This window comes from Pinus tabuliformis, chromosome 7 (genome assembly GCF_031772625.1).
Source record: "Pinus tabuliformis cultivar Carrire ecotype Pingquan chromosome 7, CPIR1, whole genome shotgun sequence".
Taxonomy (NCBI): domain Eukaryota; kingdom Viridiplantae; phylum Streptophyta; class Pinopsida; order Pinales; family Pinaceae; genus Pinus; species Pinus tabuliformis.
In genome coordinates, this window is record NC_142293.1 from 625,147,302 (window position 1) to 625,164,534 (window position 17,233).

The 17,233-nt window shown below is 38.9% G+C and overlaps 1 protein-coding gene across 1 annotated transcript in view; it reads left to right on the forward strand.

Moving 5' to 3' along the window:
- Positions 1-3,785: 3,785 nt before the first annotated feature.
- Positions 3,786-17,233, forward strand: part of LOC149248991 (glutaredoxin-like) — a 54,566-nt gene continuing 41,118 nt past the window's right edge. The window contains exons 1-2 of the mRNA XM_089458594.1: positions 3,786-3,968; positions 4,081-4,169. Of these exons, the coding sequence (XP_089314720.1) occupies positions 3,874-3,968; positions 4,081-4,169 (184 nt within the window). The 5' untranslated portion in view covers positions 3,786-3,873. The remainder of the gene's footprint in view (positions 3,969-4,080; positions 4,170-17,233) is intronic.

Genomic DNA, 17,233 nt, shown 5'->3' on the forward strand with positions numbered 1-17,233 from the left:
TCTGCCATTCACCATTGGGGCGATCCAAATGTTTTCTGTACAGGCCTTGATGAGACTTATAAAATCTTGTTTAAAACCAAAAGTTGCTAGCACCCTGAACAAAAAGGAACGATTAACACGGTCAAAGGCATTGCACATATCCAATTTAATTATCATACCTTGTTCTTTCCGAGTTAGACTGGAATGGAGAGCCTCTTGGATCTGGATAACATTGTCCAGAATTTGTCTGCCTTTTACGAATCCTCCTTGTGCCTGTGAGATGAGCTTTGGGAGAAGAGGCTTGATTCTGTTGGCCAGCAGCTTGGCCACAATCTTATAAGATGAATTGTAGAGGGAAATCGGCCTATATCTGTCAAAGGATCTTGGATTTGTTTCCTTGGGAATTAAGGCGAGAAAGGTAGAGTTTATTCCTCCGCCCACTTTTGCCTTCCTCAGGATTCCTCTTATCATTCTGAATAGATCGTTTTTGATAATTTCCCAGCAAATTCTGTAGAAATGAACTGAGAACCCGTCGGGTCCTGGAGCTTTATCCGGTTCCATGGACCAAACTATATTAGTTAGCTCCTCTTCTGTGACTGGTCTCAACAAAGAGTCGTTTTCCTCCTCACTGACTAGGTTTGGGATAGTTGTGAGGAACTCCTCTGCATCCTCCTCATTTCCATTTCTTTCCGCGCTTAGAAGATTCTGAAAGTGAGTGACAGCTGCTTCTTTGATTTGTGGAAATCCTTTATACACCTGTCCGGTTGTGCTAGTTATCTCTGCTATATGGTTGCGGGAGACTCGTGCCCTGCACTGTCTATGAAAGTATTTGGTATTCCTATCTCCAGATTTAAGCCACAAACTTCTGGACTTTAGGCGCCAATATTCTTCTTCAGTTCTGAAAGAACAGTATGCGTTCCTTTGGGCAGATTTTTCGATGGCTAAATCTGTGGGAGAGGGATCTTTCTCCTCCATTTCGAGTTGGACTCTTTCCAAATGAAGAACTGCTTCCTTCCTCTGGTTAGTTGGGGTTTGCATAGATTTTTTTATCCAGTCTTTAAGGGCTTTTTTTGTATTTTTTATTTTTTGTTCCCACACATAACTTGGGGATCCGAGGACGGCTATCCTCTATGCTGATTGAACTGTTTCGTAGAATCTGTCTTTACCTGCCCAGAGAGGGCTGAAGCAGAAAGGAAGAGGGCCAAGGTCTTCTTCTTCTTTTATACATAGTAGGATTGGCTTGTGGTCCGATGTAAGCTTGGGGAGGATCTTGGAAAAAACCATTCTGTTGTCCAGCATTAATGTGCTACTGATAAGAAATCTGTCCAACCTAGCTGAGATTTGATTTTCTCCTGTTCTATTATTGGACCAGGTGTATTTGCTTTTTATGGGTTTGAAATCAACTAAATCCCACTGTAAAATCAGATCGCCCACAGTGTTGATGAAGGGGTTCCTAGAATAAATCCCTCCTCTTTTTTCTTTGGGATCTAGGATGATGTTCATATCACCTCCAATGACTATATTTGTTGGATTGATCTGTTCTATATAATCCATGAGTGTCTTCCAACACTCTCTCTTTTCTTCATAATGGACAGGAACATACAAGTTAAAAAGAGCTAAGGAGAGATTGCTTACTGTGTGGCGCAGTTCTGTGTGGATCCAATGTTGGGTCTCTATGGATCGTTCCAAAGTGAATGAGTTTTTTGACCAAAACGTGCCTATTCCGCCAGCCGAACCCCTTGCGCTGACAGTCTTTCCTGAGTCATATTTCCATTTCACCGTGCTGGTGTTTAGAAGGGCTTCCCCTTCTATCTTGGTCTCCTGGAGCATAAGGATGTCTGCGGTTTCCATCTTCAGTAAGTCTTTGATAGCCTCCGCTTTATTGGGATTACCCAGTCCCCTACAGTTCCAGGAGACCAACTACATCATTTACCACTTGATGAGGGAGGGCCTCCAGGCTTGGACGCCCTTGGTCTTGTATTTCTCCCGATAGTCATTTCTATGGTGGCTTGACTGCCAAGGGTTTTCTGCCTTTTGATTCTTCTTCCCTGGTTTCCCTGTTTGTTCTTCTTCCCACTTTTTTTAGTGGCCTTTCAAGTATTTCTTCATTAGATGAGCCCGCGTATTCTTGGTTCTTCTTCTTTTGTTTTATGATGTCTGCATAAGAAGGAGAAGGAGTGTTGTTGGGATTCAGATTTTGAGTATTACCTGGCTCTTGGATGTCCTCGTTGTTCTTCTGTGGTGGATCTTCCTGTTCGGCCTCTGGCGGATCTTCTGGTGGAGTGAGGGATTCGAAGGGGTTTTTGTCTCCAGCACTGCTTTCAGCTTCTCTGTTTCCACTGTTTTGATTTTTTGTGTCTTCATGCCCTGATTTGTTCCCTGTCTCTTTTGCTTTGTTCTTATTGTTCTGCCTGCTGCTTGCTGTTCTCTTAGCTTGTTTCCACTGATCACCTTTTTCTTTTTCTATTGTTTCCTCTATTTTTTTTTTGCAATCTCTTACAAAATGCCCGTATTCGTGACAGTGTCGACATTTAAAAGGCAATTGTTCATAGTCTAGTTCTTGAATGTGCGACTAGTCTGCCACTGTAAGTTTGATGGCTTCAGGGAGCCCGACCTCTAGATCAACTTCCACGCAGATGCGGGCGCAAGAAAACTGGTTCTTCCTCGGAGCCTGATCTATATATCTGCCTAGGGCATTGCCAATGGATTTCAACGAACTCTGACTCCAGCAATGGAGAGGGAGAAGTGGGAGGCGCACCCATACTGGAACCGCTGTAGGTACATCTTGAGCAGGATCAAAATTTGGGTGCCATTTGTTCAAGTATAACCCTCGAGGGCCCATAAAATAAGGTCCGTTTCTGAAGATCAAGCTTCGATCTTCTTCGCTGTCGAACACGAATACGAAGAACCCTTTGCCTACGAAATGACTTTTTATACCTTCCTTGACCAGCGGGATCCAGTTTCGATTGACCCATTCATCTACTGCTTTCGGGGATGGCCATAGCCCTGTGAACTGGCCAATAAGACCCCTTTCAGCAAGGTTTAACGCTGTTCTGCATGCTTCTTCTGCCGGAAGGGACACCGAGGGGATGTTGTCCAGCTTTTTTACAAACTTTTGTTGCGAGAGCGAGATCGGTCGCTTTTCAGATGCAGCGACCAGGGCTCGGAAGGCATCTAGATCTGAAGGCAGGGGATCACCTTCATTCGCCATTCAGTAAAAGCTGGGATCAGGGCAGGAGCCCCATGCACCTAGTCTGATCGATCCCCAATAGTCCTGTTCTGAACGGATCCTGTTCCTCTGTCCTGAACGATCCAGCAATCACACTGACCGCGCCCAGATCTGCAGGGGCCGAATCCGGTGGGAGAAGGCAGTCACGAATCGCAGAGATCTGTAAAAGAAAAAAAACAATTTCAAAATATTTCTTACAACACTAAACTTTCTGATATTTTTATTCATCTAAAATATGTGATCGTCATATACTCCACAATATTATTATTATTATCCATTTTTAATATTTAATAGATTGGTCAACATTCCCATCTATGTATTATTTTTTATTTTTAAATTATATTATTATAAAATTTAAATTTTATAAAAAAAATTAAAAGTAAAGGTTAATGATAAAAATATTTTAATGATAATGAAATCTTACAAGGAATCATTTTTCCATGAATATACGTTTAAACTTTACTGTGAATTCAGGCCATTTCCATTAAATTAAATCCACCAATAATCCCAGTCAATGCAATTCTATCGCCTTATACTGTGTCACGCAGAGACGTGGAAGGCAAGGAAAGTAAGGCCCGTACGAGTTTCCTATTTGCCTCGGATATTTTTGCCCCGCTCTCTTCTTCTTTTTAAGGCCAGGGATAGCGAAGCAGTGCATCAATTTTATGGGCTTATCGGTCAGCAAGAATCCTAAGATTATAGAAATGGCGATGGCTAAAGCGAAGGAGATCGTTTCCTCTAATTCTGTTGTGGTTTTCAGGTTCTTCCTTCAATCCCGCATTTCCTTGTAGTTTATTGTGCATTAACTTAATGGCGTTCTGGCAGGGATTGTGATATGGATTGTTTTTTTCTCTTTTGGGTTCTTGCTGCAGCAAGACATACTGCCCCTATTGTACACAGGTCAAACAACTGTTTAGTAGCTTGGGTGCCAAGACGAAGGTGATAGAGCTGGATACTGAAAGTGAGTAGTACTGCACACTAACTCTTTGCCATGCGGATGCATACTTTTTATTTACTTCCTCTGAAATATGTGGGTTAAATCGATTCGGTTACCTTTGGGGAAAATAATTGATTATTTCGCTGGAAATTTTGCTCGGCTTTTTTCGTGGGTTGTTTTATACTAGATCGCGTCATATGGGTTTTGGTGGTACCTTTTATTTTTGATTCTTTTGGGGTGAATTGGTTCTAAAATAGTCAGAGATTCAATTTCCATGGAGTCATAAAGGTATTCAGTATGGGTCATGTTTCAGGACTCCTGTTTCCATATCAGATGATCTCAGAAAATTAAGTTCTCAGTGACATCGCTAGACAGAACTTGTGAATTTTTTAAAACCATGCTGTTTCAGTGGATCTTTATGACTAGCTCAAAACAATATAGGTTGACCACACAGGTAATTAAATGGAAAATTGTCAATCAGATTTCAAACCCCAAAGCCCCATTTTGGGACACCATTAAACTGCTTACGCTAACGGCTATGCATATATGTACACGTATCTCTCTGTTTTTGTGTTTCCTCTTGAATCATGAAGCTTATTTTCATTATAAAACCAACAAGGTACATAGACGGATATAGGAGCATATCAAGAAAATTGGGCTGCAGTCACGGGAAACCTGATGCTAGAGCTTGAAACTTATGAATTGGACTGCTACAAGACTTCCTCTGGCAAAAGTCCGAAGTCCATGCTTAGGAGAAACATAGATTCACAACCGAACATTATCCCTTTACAAAACTACGGGGTGTCATGCGAAGGAGTATTATGAGCTCACTGAAAATGTGATAGCTAAGGCTAAGTCACCAGAAAAGGAAACAGGAGATTGAAACACCCTCAAAAAGAGAATCTACAAACAAAAGTACATCCCCACCGAACCGTCACTAAACCTTACTAGGGAAAACACAACCCTTCGCCGTGTTGTGTTGTCTTTTCCCATCGACAAATCCTCAACCCTTTTTCGTGCAGTTTTCTACTAGCAGCCACAATAGACCTTACACCACAACCTTCAATGCACCGTGAGGCCATTTCAAAAAGTTGACTTCACCTGATACAGCCACTCTTTTTTACGGTGGTGTTGGAAGTCACTTGGAGTGGCCTGCAAGTGAAACAATCTGTCATCCCATGCTACAATTTGAACAGATGCCAATCAGCAGCCTCCACCTTTATCCATCTTTTTCACATGGAACTTGTATTTACGATATGTCCTTCCTTGCGAAAGCATTTCCCTGTTAAGCCATCTATTCCACTTCTTAAGTCACACAGTGGCAGTTGATTCTGGAGATTTGAGTGCAGAGATGGACGAATGTGTGTGGATCACCTCAGCACATCTACATCTAGAGCTTGAGTCCACCTAGATCCAGAGCTTGCATGCCATGTTTGAGCCAACAGTGGCCCAAGACTACTGTGGAAGGTTAACTGCACTTTTATAACTACTTTTACAGACATCTTGTTGGCTCTCTTAGGTATTTACACTGGCTGTACTTTTAAGTCTGATCGACCGGGTCATTTTTTGGACATTAATTAAGTTATCTTATCTCTTTTTTTTCCATGAGAAATATCTTTATATTTCATATGCAGGATATACATATTTTGATCCTCGAGGAACTGCTTAGACAACAAGGCTCAAAGCTATTGCAAGAAATACTCATTCCGAGCTCAATGCGTCCATGCAGGATTTGAACTTGGGTAGGCTTGATAACAACATTTCTCCCAACCACCTGAGCTAAACCCAATTGGCTTGTTTGAATGATACAGGAGTGGGCTTTGATCCAGTTATATGTGCACAGAAAATTATCATATCTTGTCTCTATATGTATCAGTGATGAATGTGTATGTAATTAGATGCACTGTGGATCATAGGGGGTGGGATATGGTAGACATTGGACTTTTTCAGATCTTATAGATTTATTCGTAGTCCACCAAGAATTTTGGCCTCCACTGCCTTTGGTTGATGGACCTATGATTATCGTTTGCTTTCCATCTGTGAAAGTTGGTCCTAATGGTATTGCTGTAGTAATGTGGTGCTCCACAGAAAATTATGTGCTGCACAGAAAATTATCATATCTTGTCTCTATATGTATCAGTGATGAATGTGTTTGTAATTAGATGCACTGTGGATCATAGGGGGTGGGATATGGTAGACATTGGACTTTTTCAGATCTTATAGATTTATTCGTAGTCCACCAAGAATTTTGGCCTCCACTGCCTTTGGTTGATGGACCTATGATTATCGTTTGCTTTCCATCTGTGAAAGTTGGTCCTAATGGTATTGCTGTAGTAATAGTATAAAGTTGGTTGAACCTTTATGGCTGTAGATTATAACTGGGTTGGCTATGCACACGAGATCATTCCCTGAAGCTATTGCTTCAAACTTAATTTTTCAGATATTATTTGACGAGTTGTCAACAATAGGTATTCCAATGTCTAGACTCTTGATCACGTTTTTTTGCTAATAGAGAATCAATTGCTTCTCTATGGTGGTGCTAACCATTTTTGTTGAGCTCCATTATCATCTATCACCATTTTTAAACTTGCTTCTATTTAGAAAATATACATGTCTTGATTTTGGGGCTTTTAGCCATACAGTCCATCCCTGTAGCTTTGATTCTCCCTAATTTCTAGGAGACCACTTAGCATCCGCGGTAAATGAAATGAATGTGAAATGCTGACATTGCCCTTTGTTTACACAATAGGCAAGGGTTCCTGGTTTTCCTTGAATAATGAAGATCTTATTTAGCTAGATAGTCTATTCTTGTCTTGAACAGCCTATGTTCATAGTATATGCTTTGGTGTGGTCAGCATTTAAGTACCCAAGCAACATGCACAACCTCTTGTTTCGAGCAGTATTAGGTTTTACTCTCTGGTCAGGCCCATGATATTATTAGCCAAACAACATGCATAATCTCTTGTTTCCAACAGTATGGAGTTTTTGAATTTCCTGTCTGGTCAGTGGCTATCCTGTTGGGGATGTATAAAATTACATCTCATAGGATATCTGTTGACATTTTCACAAGCTCACTCTATTGGGCACAACAAGTAAAACTCCTTTCTCAAGTCATGAAAAAAGAGAACCAGCTTATAAACTGTTGACATATCTCTTCCGTTATCTTCCACTAATCACATAGAGGTATACATCGTTTAGTTCAGCGTTGAACAAAAGCTAAAAGTCCTTTCAGCAAAGTCGTGACAGAGTACCATCATATTACAAATAAAGAAGTCCTCGAAAGGACTTTACAGATCAAAATCTCAGACTGATACATAGAGACATCATTTAGTTCAGCGTTGAAAAAAGCTAAAAGTCCTTTCAGCAAAGTCGTGACAGAGTACCATCATATTACAAATAAAGAAGTCCTCGAAAGGACTTTACAGGTCAAAGTCTCAGACTGATACATAGAGATTAAGTAAAAGGAAAATGATCAGCTTAACAGGTATGGCCACCAAAAGTTTCCAGGATAATCCACTTTGCACACTAAAGCTCTAAAGCATCATTCGATAAGGCATCTGCTGTCTGGTTCCTTTCTCTGAAGGCATGAGCAAATCAGATTTGATTAAATTCCTATGGCTGTTCAGAAAAGAATTAATAGAAAAAAGGGTCAATTTGATGGTGCATAATGGGCTCAAAAGAATCAATATTATATAATTTTCTTAGAATCAGGGCAAGACTTTGAAGGATTTTAAGTTTTGGGGTACAATTTACAGTCCTATTTAGATAGCAGATATATGAATACAAAGATGTAGCTGTCCCACAAACTAAAATTTATCACATCTTTTAGAGGATCAAATGAACAAGAAAAAGGTTTGGTTGGAGTATGATAGGGGTGTATAGACATAGGTTACCATCACGTTAGGTGTATGTTGCTACATAAGATAACATCTTGATTGACGACAATGCATTTTGGTATTCTGCTTGTTTGAGAATCAGTTGATGTATCTAATGTTGGTTAAGCCACATGGATTTCAGGTTAAGAAATCAGCTTGTCTACACACAAGTCAAGCTAGCATAGGGTTTAAGAGGGATCTAAGGCTCTATGGCAACCTTTAGAGTAAGAAAACTTTAGAACTTTTATTTAAAAAATTAATAGAATAAATTTTATTGGGTAAATTATTTGTCCCACATGCAAGAGATAAATGGGCTTAAACCAAAATAATCACTTTAAATCAGTGTTATCAAGACTGGACCAAACTGGTCTGAACCAATGTTTTTAAAACTGGAACCGATGACCGGACCGGTCCACCTAATGAACCGGTTTACCGACCGGAACCGGTCTAAACCGGGACTGGTTTGGTCTAAACGAACCGGTTTTAGAAAAATACATTAAATAATTATTTTTTAATGAAAAAAACTATTTTTAAGATTTAAAACCATGATTCCAAGCCAATAGAGACAAAATATGCAAAGATTGCTCATTTATATACCATGTAAAGGTGAATATATCAAAATGGCACCGAGTGCAATACATATCATCGACAAAATACATAAGCAATGAGGCTCTAAATGGCCTCTAGAGTGCAAAAACAAAGCCTACAAACTATGGGGCCAGTGGCCTACTACAAGACTTCAATCTAGACTCTACATATATGATAATAGTAATACTATAATAGTGATCAACATTATCACTTGAAGTTGAAAATTCTCATGAGTCTCAGTCATCATGATCAAACTCAGTTGGTTGAGTCTCGACTCCCAAACTTTGCAGTCACAAACTTCTCTATTGGTTTAGTGACTTGAGTCTCAAACTTCTGAAGGTATTCTGCCCTAATATGCCCTATTATTTCATTTGGTGCTCCACATGGCTTTACATGGCCTCCTATCCCAGCCAAGTGTTGCTTGAACCTGTTAATACCCCCTCCTTGAATGGATTTTTGGCAATATTTGCAGATCATTTTGCCATCAATCATATCACAATGAGCCCATGCAATATCTCTAGCTTTTGGAGGCATGATGACTCCTTGGATGGTAGATCATAGAAGTGAGAAGTTTATAACACAAAAAAAAAATTAATTCATGGACAACAGTCAAATAAGGAATTTTCAAGTGCAAATCCTTACCTGGAAATGCAAACTAGCTTCCTTAGCCTCCTCTTGAAGATGGCAACTCCACTGACAGCTACACACTATCTCCAAAATAGCTCCAACTCCAACTCCAAGATGACTACTTCAGCAAAAACTCAACACTCTCCAAGCTCACAAACAAACTCACAAACACTCCAAATCAGTTGTGTGAGACAAATGAGAGTGAGAGGGGCCTCTTATAGCTTGGAGAGGGTGTTTTTGGAGGGAAAACACCCTTAGTTCCCCCCCAAAACCCCTAAACCACAGTCAGAAATCCGCTTTTTGCAAGTTATGGTGGGCATGCCTAAAACCGGCCGGTTCCGTCCTAAACCGGCCTTTTCACCGGTTAGGGCCAAAAATTGGAGAAATTGCCTTTCCAACCGGGTTTTTTGGCCGGTTTAGATCGGCGGCCTTGCTAACCGGCCGGTTAGACCGGTAACCGGTTTTTAAAAAAGGTTTTAAAAACACTGGTCTGAATCGGCCGGTCCAACCGGTTTGAGGCGAGAATCGGTTTGAACAGGTGTCCTAAACTGTTCGATTCTTGTACAAAATCGGCCATTTCGGTATCGAATCGGCCTTTTTTCATTGAACTGGCCGGTTCGGTACTGAACTATCCGGTTTCGTACATTGTTGCCAAGGACCCTTTTAACACAATTTTTTTCTTCAAAAAGACAATGTTTTATGACAGGGGAAGCCTAATATTTGACTATATTGCTCTACTAATGCTATGCTATTCATGGTAATGTTAAAGTCTTAAATTTATCACTTTTACTTAAATTTTTAACATTACCATGAAATGGCTCCGGGTGTTTGAGAGTGGACCTCATTGGATTTCATATGGAGAAAGTAGAGTTTTAGATCTCACTCAAAATCTAGCAGACTTGACACTTTTCTAGGATTTCAGGATTGGGGGGATTGCAATGCTACATTGGCTTTTGTCATGTACGAGGGTATGGAACTAGTATTTAGTAAAGAGCACCAAGCCCTCTATATATCTTGATGTTAGTGGCATTGGTTGTCGAACAACTCTTATCACGAGCCTACTAAAAATTGTACTCATCACTCAAACAAAATCTTGACTTGACATGCTATGTTTTTTCTATCTTATTTTAACTGTTATAGGGTGATATTGATGATGAAGATCCCAATAGGCAATGATTTTGATGATATGTAGGTATTTGTTATAACATAGTTTTTTTTTTGGATGTTAGAGGCCATGTGGAGCTTGTTTGCTGATGTATTTTCGGTTTAGAGATGGATTGCACTCTGTGCTATTTTGGTTATGTGCACCCTTACATGCTATATAAATGAGAAATTTTGCTTATTTGTGTATAAATGGTTTGGATTCATATGGATGCACATGAATATATATGTTTTTCTTTAAAAATTGAATATTTTATGTGTTTTTGGTTGACCTTTTTTTGGTCTGGTTTTTTGAATATATATGTTTTTCTTTAAAAATTGAATATTTTATGTGTTATTGGTTGACCGTTTTTTTGGTCCGATTTTTTGAATATATATGTTTTCTTTAAAAATTGAATATTTTATGTGTTTTTGGTTGACCCTTTTTTTGGTTCGATTTTTTTAATCGGTTTTTGTCTAGTTTTCACCGATTCCTGGTTCGAGGGGTCTATCGGTTCAATGACCGGTTTGTTCTGATAACTATGCTTTAAATTGGCCTTTAAGCCTTATAGGCTATAGCTGAGCATGTTTTGTTGCGATTGGTTGGCAAATTATGAAAACCTACTAACTGCAATGTCCATACTCCTCTTAGAGAGTGTTTGACCCGAGTGGTATTTCCACCTTCTAAATAAAGTTTTTTTTTTCATTTTTGAAACATAATTAATATCATCAAAGGTTTTTGGTGGGGGATTATTTCTACAAAAATTCAGTGCTCTTTATTGTCAACTATTTTGCATATTATTATAAAGTTTATATTTCTCTCTCAACTCTTAGATTTTTTAGAGTATTTATTTGCCAATGTCCAGATATTTGATTTTTGATTTTTAATTTTATATCGTATACTTGGTATGGCTAATGCAGTAACAAGGGGAGTAATGGTCGAAGACCTTTAGTGAATTTGTACATAGAATTTGAGAACAACTAATAATAGTTAGAGGGTTGTAAGGTGGTGCAAATATACTATTTTAAATGCACAAAGTGGCCAAGCAACTTGCTATGTGTAAGTTATGTTTGATTTTTGAAGTATTTCTAGTTTCCACAGAGGCGCTTCATGAAGGACTTGCATACTAAGGTAAAAGCATAAACCAACAAGATAGAAGGAAGTGTAGTGATTGGTTGAGGAGTTTCTAGAGCTGTATTTAAGGACCTATCTCACAGGGCTACCCACTAGATAGGGGAAAGAACATATCCTTGACTTAGAATTGGGGTTCCTATTCGTCAATTTTCCTCCTAATAAGTATTTCAAGTTAATGTATTGACATAAGAAAGGTGCATTCTCTAGTCTAGGTGTGGGTGGGGGCAACCCATCAACTTTTTGTTTGTCTTTGTATATAACAATAACTTTTTGGGTGCATTTAGTGTGGGCATTAGCACATAGCCTTGTAATCCCACATTAGATGTGCACTAGCACATACCCATCTGATCCTACATTTAATGTGCGCCTCAAATTTGGGAAGCTTGAGTATGTCTATCTCGCCTTTAAGCCTTTGCAAATGTTTGATAAATCAAATATTGGAACTCAAAATACACGACCTTGACTTTATAACCTTGAGGTGCATATTACATTGAAGGTTAGTGGGTCTATGCTATTAAAAGATTGAGATAGTCAAAATAGTCCATTTGTGACTAGATATGGCTCATGTAGTGTTAAGAAAGGGTCCTCTTTAATTTAGTGGTGGTGACATTCAATATAGATGGAATTAAAGCCATTCAAACTATGTTTTAGACCTTTTTTAGGTCAACACCAAAGTTTGTGACACAATTAAGAGTTTTCATGTTGAAAATATGTAAGTAGGTTTGGTCTTCATAATGACATGTAATCATGATTTTATGTATTTGATGTATTGAGAAAAATAATTTTATTATTGTTATTCTTGAGGCATGGATTTCATGCTCAAGGAAATTTATTTTATAGTTCAAGCTCCCATTGAGAGCTTCTAGGGCTTGTCATTGAGTCTACAAGTCAAGAAAGTGATTTTCATGTATGAAAGACCCTTCTTGGGCATGTTATATATTGTAAAGATAATTTATTTAAGTCAAAGTTGAGTCAAAAGACCCTCCAAGCCCTCGTCATGATACAAAGTTCAAGTTGGCCTACACAAGGTGACATGTCGGCCTAGGAGAAATGTCAAATTGACCTCCTAGCATGAGTGAGAAGCCTATATAAAGGGGACCTTGACCTCATTTGGAACACTCTCACTCACCACTCACAAGAAAGAGAAAGTAGTGCGAAGCAAAAGAGGACGAAGAGAAGGAAAGAAAAGCAAGATTTCTGGATTTGTTTTGGGCAATTACTCTCCAGACTTGCAAAGGAATTAGGGCATCTGTTGTAGCATAAAAGGTCGAGTTGCAGAAGTCGAGTTAGGGCATCAAGAAGGTCACTTTGCAAGCTGAGTTTTCTTTGTGCGAAGGAATCAGGGCATTTGTTGCAGCATAAAAAGGTCGAGTTGCAAAAGTAGAGTTAGGGCATCAAGAAGGTCACTTTACAAGTTGAGTTCTCTGGGAGAGAGAATCAACTCAAACAAAGAGGGAGAGAGAATCAACTCAAACAAAGAGGAAAGAAAAGTTTATCATCATTTTCCACACGAGCAAAGACTAGGGTTTTTGCTGAAGAATTTGCTGGGAGTTTGAAATTGCAGAAGAAACTGCTCGAGGATGAAGTTGTAGAAGAATTTGCTAGGGCGTCGAAGTTGCAGAAGAATTTGTTGGAGGTCGAAATTGCAAAAGTTGTTGAGGAATTGTTGAAAGGTAAGCTTGTCAATAAGGAGAGATTTGACTTGGTCTTGGAGGGTCTCGGTCAAGGGTCATAGGTCTTGGAATTCCTCAATTGAAGTTCTATAAGAAGAGAAGAATTCTTGTGGGTTTCCTCTCTACTGGAGATGTTTTGGCCTTGGCTGATCGCCTATATCTCGTGTCCTCTTGTTATTATTGTTTGGTAGCTGTTTGATGATAAGAACACAATAATAATCAAGTTGAAGAAGAAACTAATCAAGATAAGTCAAAATACATCACAAGTAGTTATCAAAGTAAGAGAAATCACCTAACTTGTTGCCCCTAGATTTCTCAACATGGTATCAGAGCTAGGGTGACTACATCAAGGAAAGGCAGTTTGGAGAAGGACCATCAGAAGGAGTATCAAGAAAGGTCAAGGTTTCAAAGAGGACATCGAACCATCAAGAAGGGATACTTAAGGACCAAAACAATCTAAGGATCATCAAGGTGGACCATTCATCATATTTCAAGGATCATCACATCTCAAAGAGAAGACCTCAAAACCCTAGCTCATCCAAAGAAAGGTTTTACACTTGAAGCATTCTTAAGAAGCTCACAAAGAAGATCTCAAGGACCCTACCTCCACTCAAAGAAGGACTACACATTGAAGCATCTTGAAGTCTCTACATCTAAGGGAAGCAAGAAGAGGCGTTATCATCATCATCAAAGAATCAAGGTGATCTCCCTCTCTTTGAAGGATCACTTTTGAAGGAAGACATCTTTTATCATCCACATTACCAAGAAAGGCATCAAGTTGAAGATAACACCATCAGGAAGCATCTTCACTTGACAAGTAAGTATCTCTTTATTTATGTTTGAATCTGCTATCAAAATGACTTTATTTTGCAAAGAAAGCAACAAATTGGTTGGGTCAACAAACTATCTTGCATGGAAAAAGAGGACAAATTTGATCCTCCTAGAAAATGAAGTCATTGATCATGTTAAGGGTTTAATTCTCGAACCGCCAAAAGAAGAAGCTCAAGCTCTAGCAAAATACATGAAGGGGGAAATAAGGGCTCAAAGAATCCTTATAGAATCAATCAAGGATTCTCTCATTCCATATGTAGTGAAATTGGAAAAGTCAAAAGACATCTATGACAAATTGGTAGAATTATTCTCCATAAGTACTGCAGGAGAAGTAATATCATTGAGAACCGAGCTCTACAAGATGAAGATATCAAAGGAAGAAGGAATAGCCTCATACTTTATGAGAGTGTCAGAAATACGAGACCAACTGCAAGAGTTGGGGGAAATAATGTTTGATAAAGAAATGACCACCGTGGTGCTCAATGCACTACCTGATGAACGGGGCAACTTCGTATCAAGAATCTATGGAAAGAAGAAAGCCACCCTATTCAGTGAACTCTAGTCATTGTGTAAGATTGAAGAAACTAGGTTAAAAGCAAAAAGTAATGTAGGACCAAGTGAACAAGTTCAAGCATTTGCTACCATGGCTAAAAGAAAAGGAAAGTTTGGGAAGTTTGGTCCTCAGAAAAAGAAGAAGATTGATATGTCAATGATCCAATGCTATGGTTGTCAGCAATATGGGCACTATAAGAGAAATTGTCCTAAACTCAAGACGGACAACAAGAAAAGGAATGAAGCCCATATCACCAAAGAAGTGGAAGAACTTGAGAAAAAGAAATCGAAGGACGAAGTGAAAGATCTCTACTATGAATGAGATAATTTCCTCCACTTAGTTCTTTTCAGTTTGTGTAAGATAACTGTCATAATAGAAAGCACTGGAAGTATGATAAGATGCATCACAGTAGGAGATGGTATCATACGATTGAAGCAAGAGCTCATGACATCGTTGAAAGGATAATTGAAGTAGAAGTCTACATGGTTGTAGTAGTCATTAGAAAAAGGAAGTAGCTCTTGGTAACCTCATTGAAATCATAAGTAGTACTTATGGGTAGAATAAAGTCATCTAGCATAGAGTTCATCATGCATCATCATCATTAGGAAGGAGCATTTGCAGGATGAGGATAATCAAGATCCTTTGTTGGAATCTTCATTAGAAGGTTCACCTCTCTTGGAAGAAGCAAGTGTCTTGCTGATCATTTCACCTTGTGTGGAATCCATTGTTTAGAAGGATGATGGTATGGTGACAAAGGAGTGCAACATGTCAAGATGGTTGAAGTACTTTCAATCAAGGAAAGGAAGTTGTCAAAGGAAGTCTAGATGACGAAAAGGAGAAAAGAGGTATGTATATATTTGATAGATTAAGTCATGTCATCATATAGTTGCATATAACATGGGTAAATGCTCCACCTTATGAGCATGATCAAAGAAAAGTTGCAGTTAACATGGGTGAATGCTCCACCTCATGAGCATGATCAAAGAAAAGATCTCTTTCTTTGGAAAGATGGATGAAAGCATGGTTCACTTATTGACAAGATGAAATCAACATGATATGTTCTCATATGGAATATGAGGTAGTTGACAAAGATGAAGGAACTATGGATGGAAAGTTCTTGGGAAGCAATTTGTGAAGAAAGAAAGACGAGTTTATGAAAGATGCAACTATAGTCATGTAAGAAAAAGGAAGTCAACATTCGATGACTAGAAGAATTGATCATGACATCTCCACATAGAAGAAAACCATGCTAAGGTTTGTAAAGAAAGGAGACCCTTGACATGTGAAGTCTTGGAGATATGTTTATGAATGTGCAGGATGTTGATGTTGCAAGGAAACAAGATGTCATGATGAAAGACCATCACAAAAGGTAACTTTGATTTGATGTTCATTTTTTTATTTTTGAACAACATCTGGATGGGTTGATACAGGGCTACCGAAAAGAGGGTTTTAGATGTCACCTACAACTAGCACTCATATGGTTGGATGGAAGATCCTAAAATAAAACATGACTTGGAGGAGGTTGAGGGGATTTGAGGGTTGCCATCCTTTTGGTTTGTGGGCTTGACCCTTTTTCTTTTTTGGGGACTTTTTTGCCCATGGACACATGTTTTGTAGGTGACCTGTTTGATAGCATATATGACATCTGAATGCCGTGTTCTCATAATCTAATTCTTGGTTCCATTGGACGTTTTTATGTTTCATTTGAATGTGATTAGGTAGATCTTGGCTGAGGTCCATTTTTACACATATTTTGGCGAAGGTAAATAGACCTTTCTTTGTTCTTTCATGGTCCTTCTTTTTGAATTCCCAGTGCGTTTCCAATTTCCTCTAGAACCTTATGATGCTAGAAAGGGAGGGGGAGATTTGGTAGCCTAAAACATATTGATGTTGTTGAGACCACCATTTTTATGGCATCAAAATATGGAAATAAAGGAGTGATGAAGAGCCCAACTCTTCCCCAAAACTAGGGCCCCTCATGTAGAACTTTCTCCAAATCTTTTTGAGTATCAAATTGGACAATAAAAAAACCTTTAGAGCATAAATAGATATCACAGTTGGGGGTCCGGGAAGAATAGACTGACTAGTGTAAACTTTAAAGCATAAAATTTAGACCAGAAGCCATTGAGCCTACATATTATAGCCTTAGATTGGAGCAAAGAAAGGGTGGTTTACCTCGGGAAGTTTGACCTCCATGGAAGGCGTTTGTTTCAATTGTTTAACAATGTAGGGTCCAAGGTTGTATTTAGGTTGATTTACAGGTAGGGAAAGCCTTTCCTTGCACCGCATCCTTGTAGAGGTTGATCTGCTAGATATCTTGGGTCCTAGAATTCCTCCTTCCATCCTCTAGTTCAAGACTATGGTTGAGTTGCTTGTGATGCAGTAGTGTTTAATCTGGGAAAAGTCCAGAAGCATCTTCCCTTCAAATAGCAGGCATTGCTTTTTTTAGGGATGCCCAACTTGTTCTTTATGCACTGCTTCATGTTTTTGACTGAGTCTGAGCTGCCTATCCAAAATAGGGAGGACTTCACTTTTATGTTTTTTATAAATATTTGGAAGATTTCCTGTTCCAACTCTTATTGTGGTTCATTCTTCTTAGACTTATTGGAGTGGATGTGATCTCTTTGAAAAACCGTCCCTACTTGTGCACAAGCGATAGATCTTCT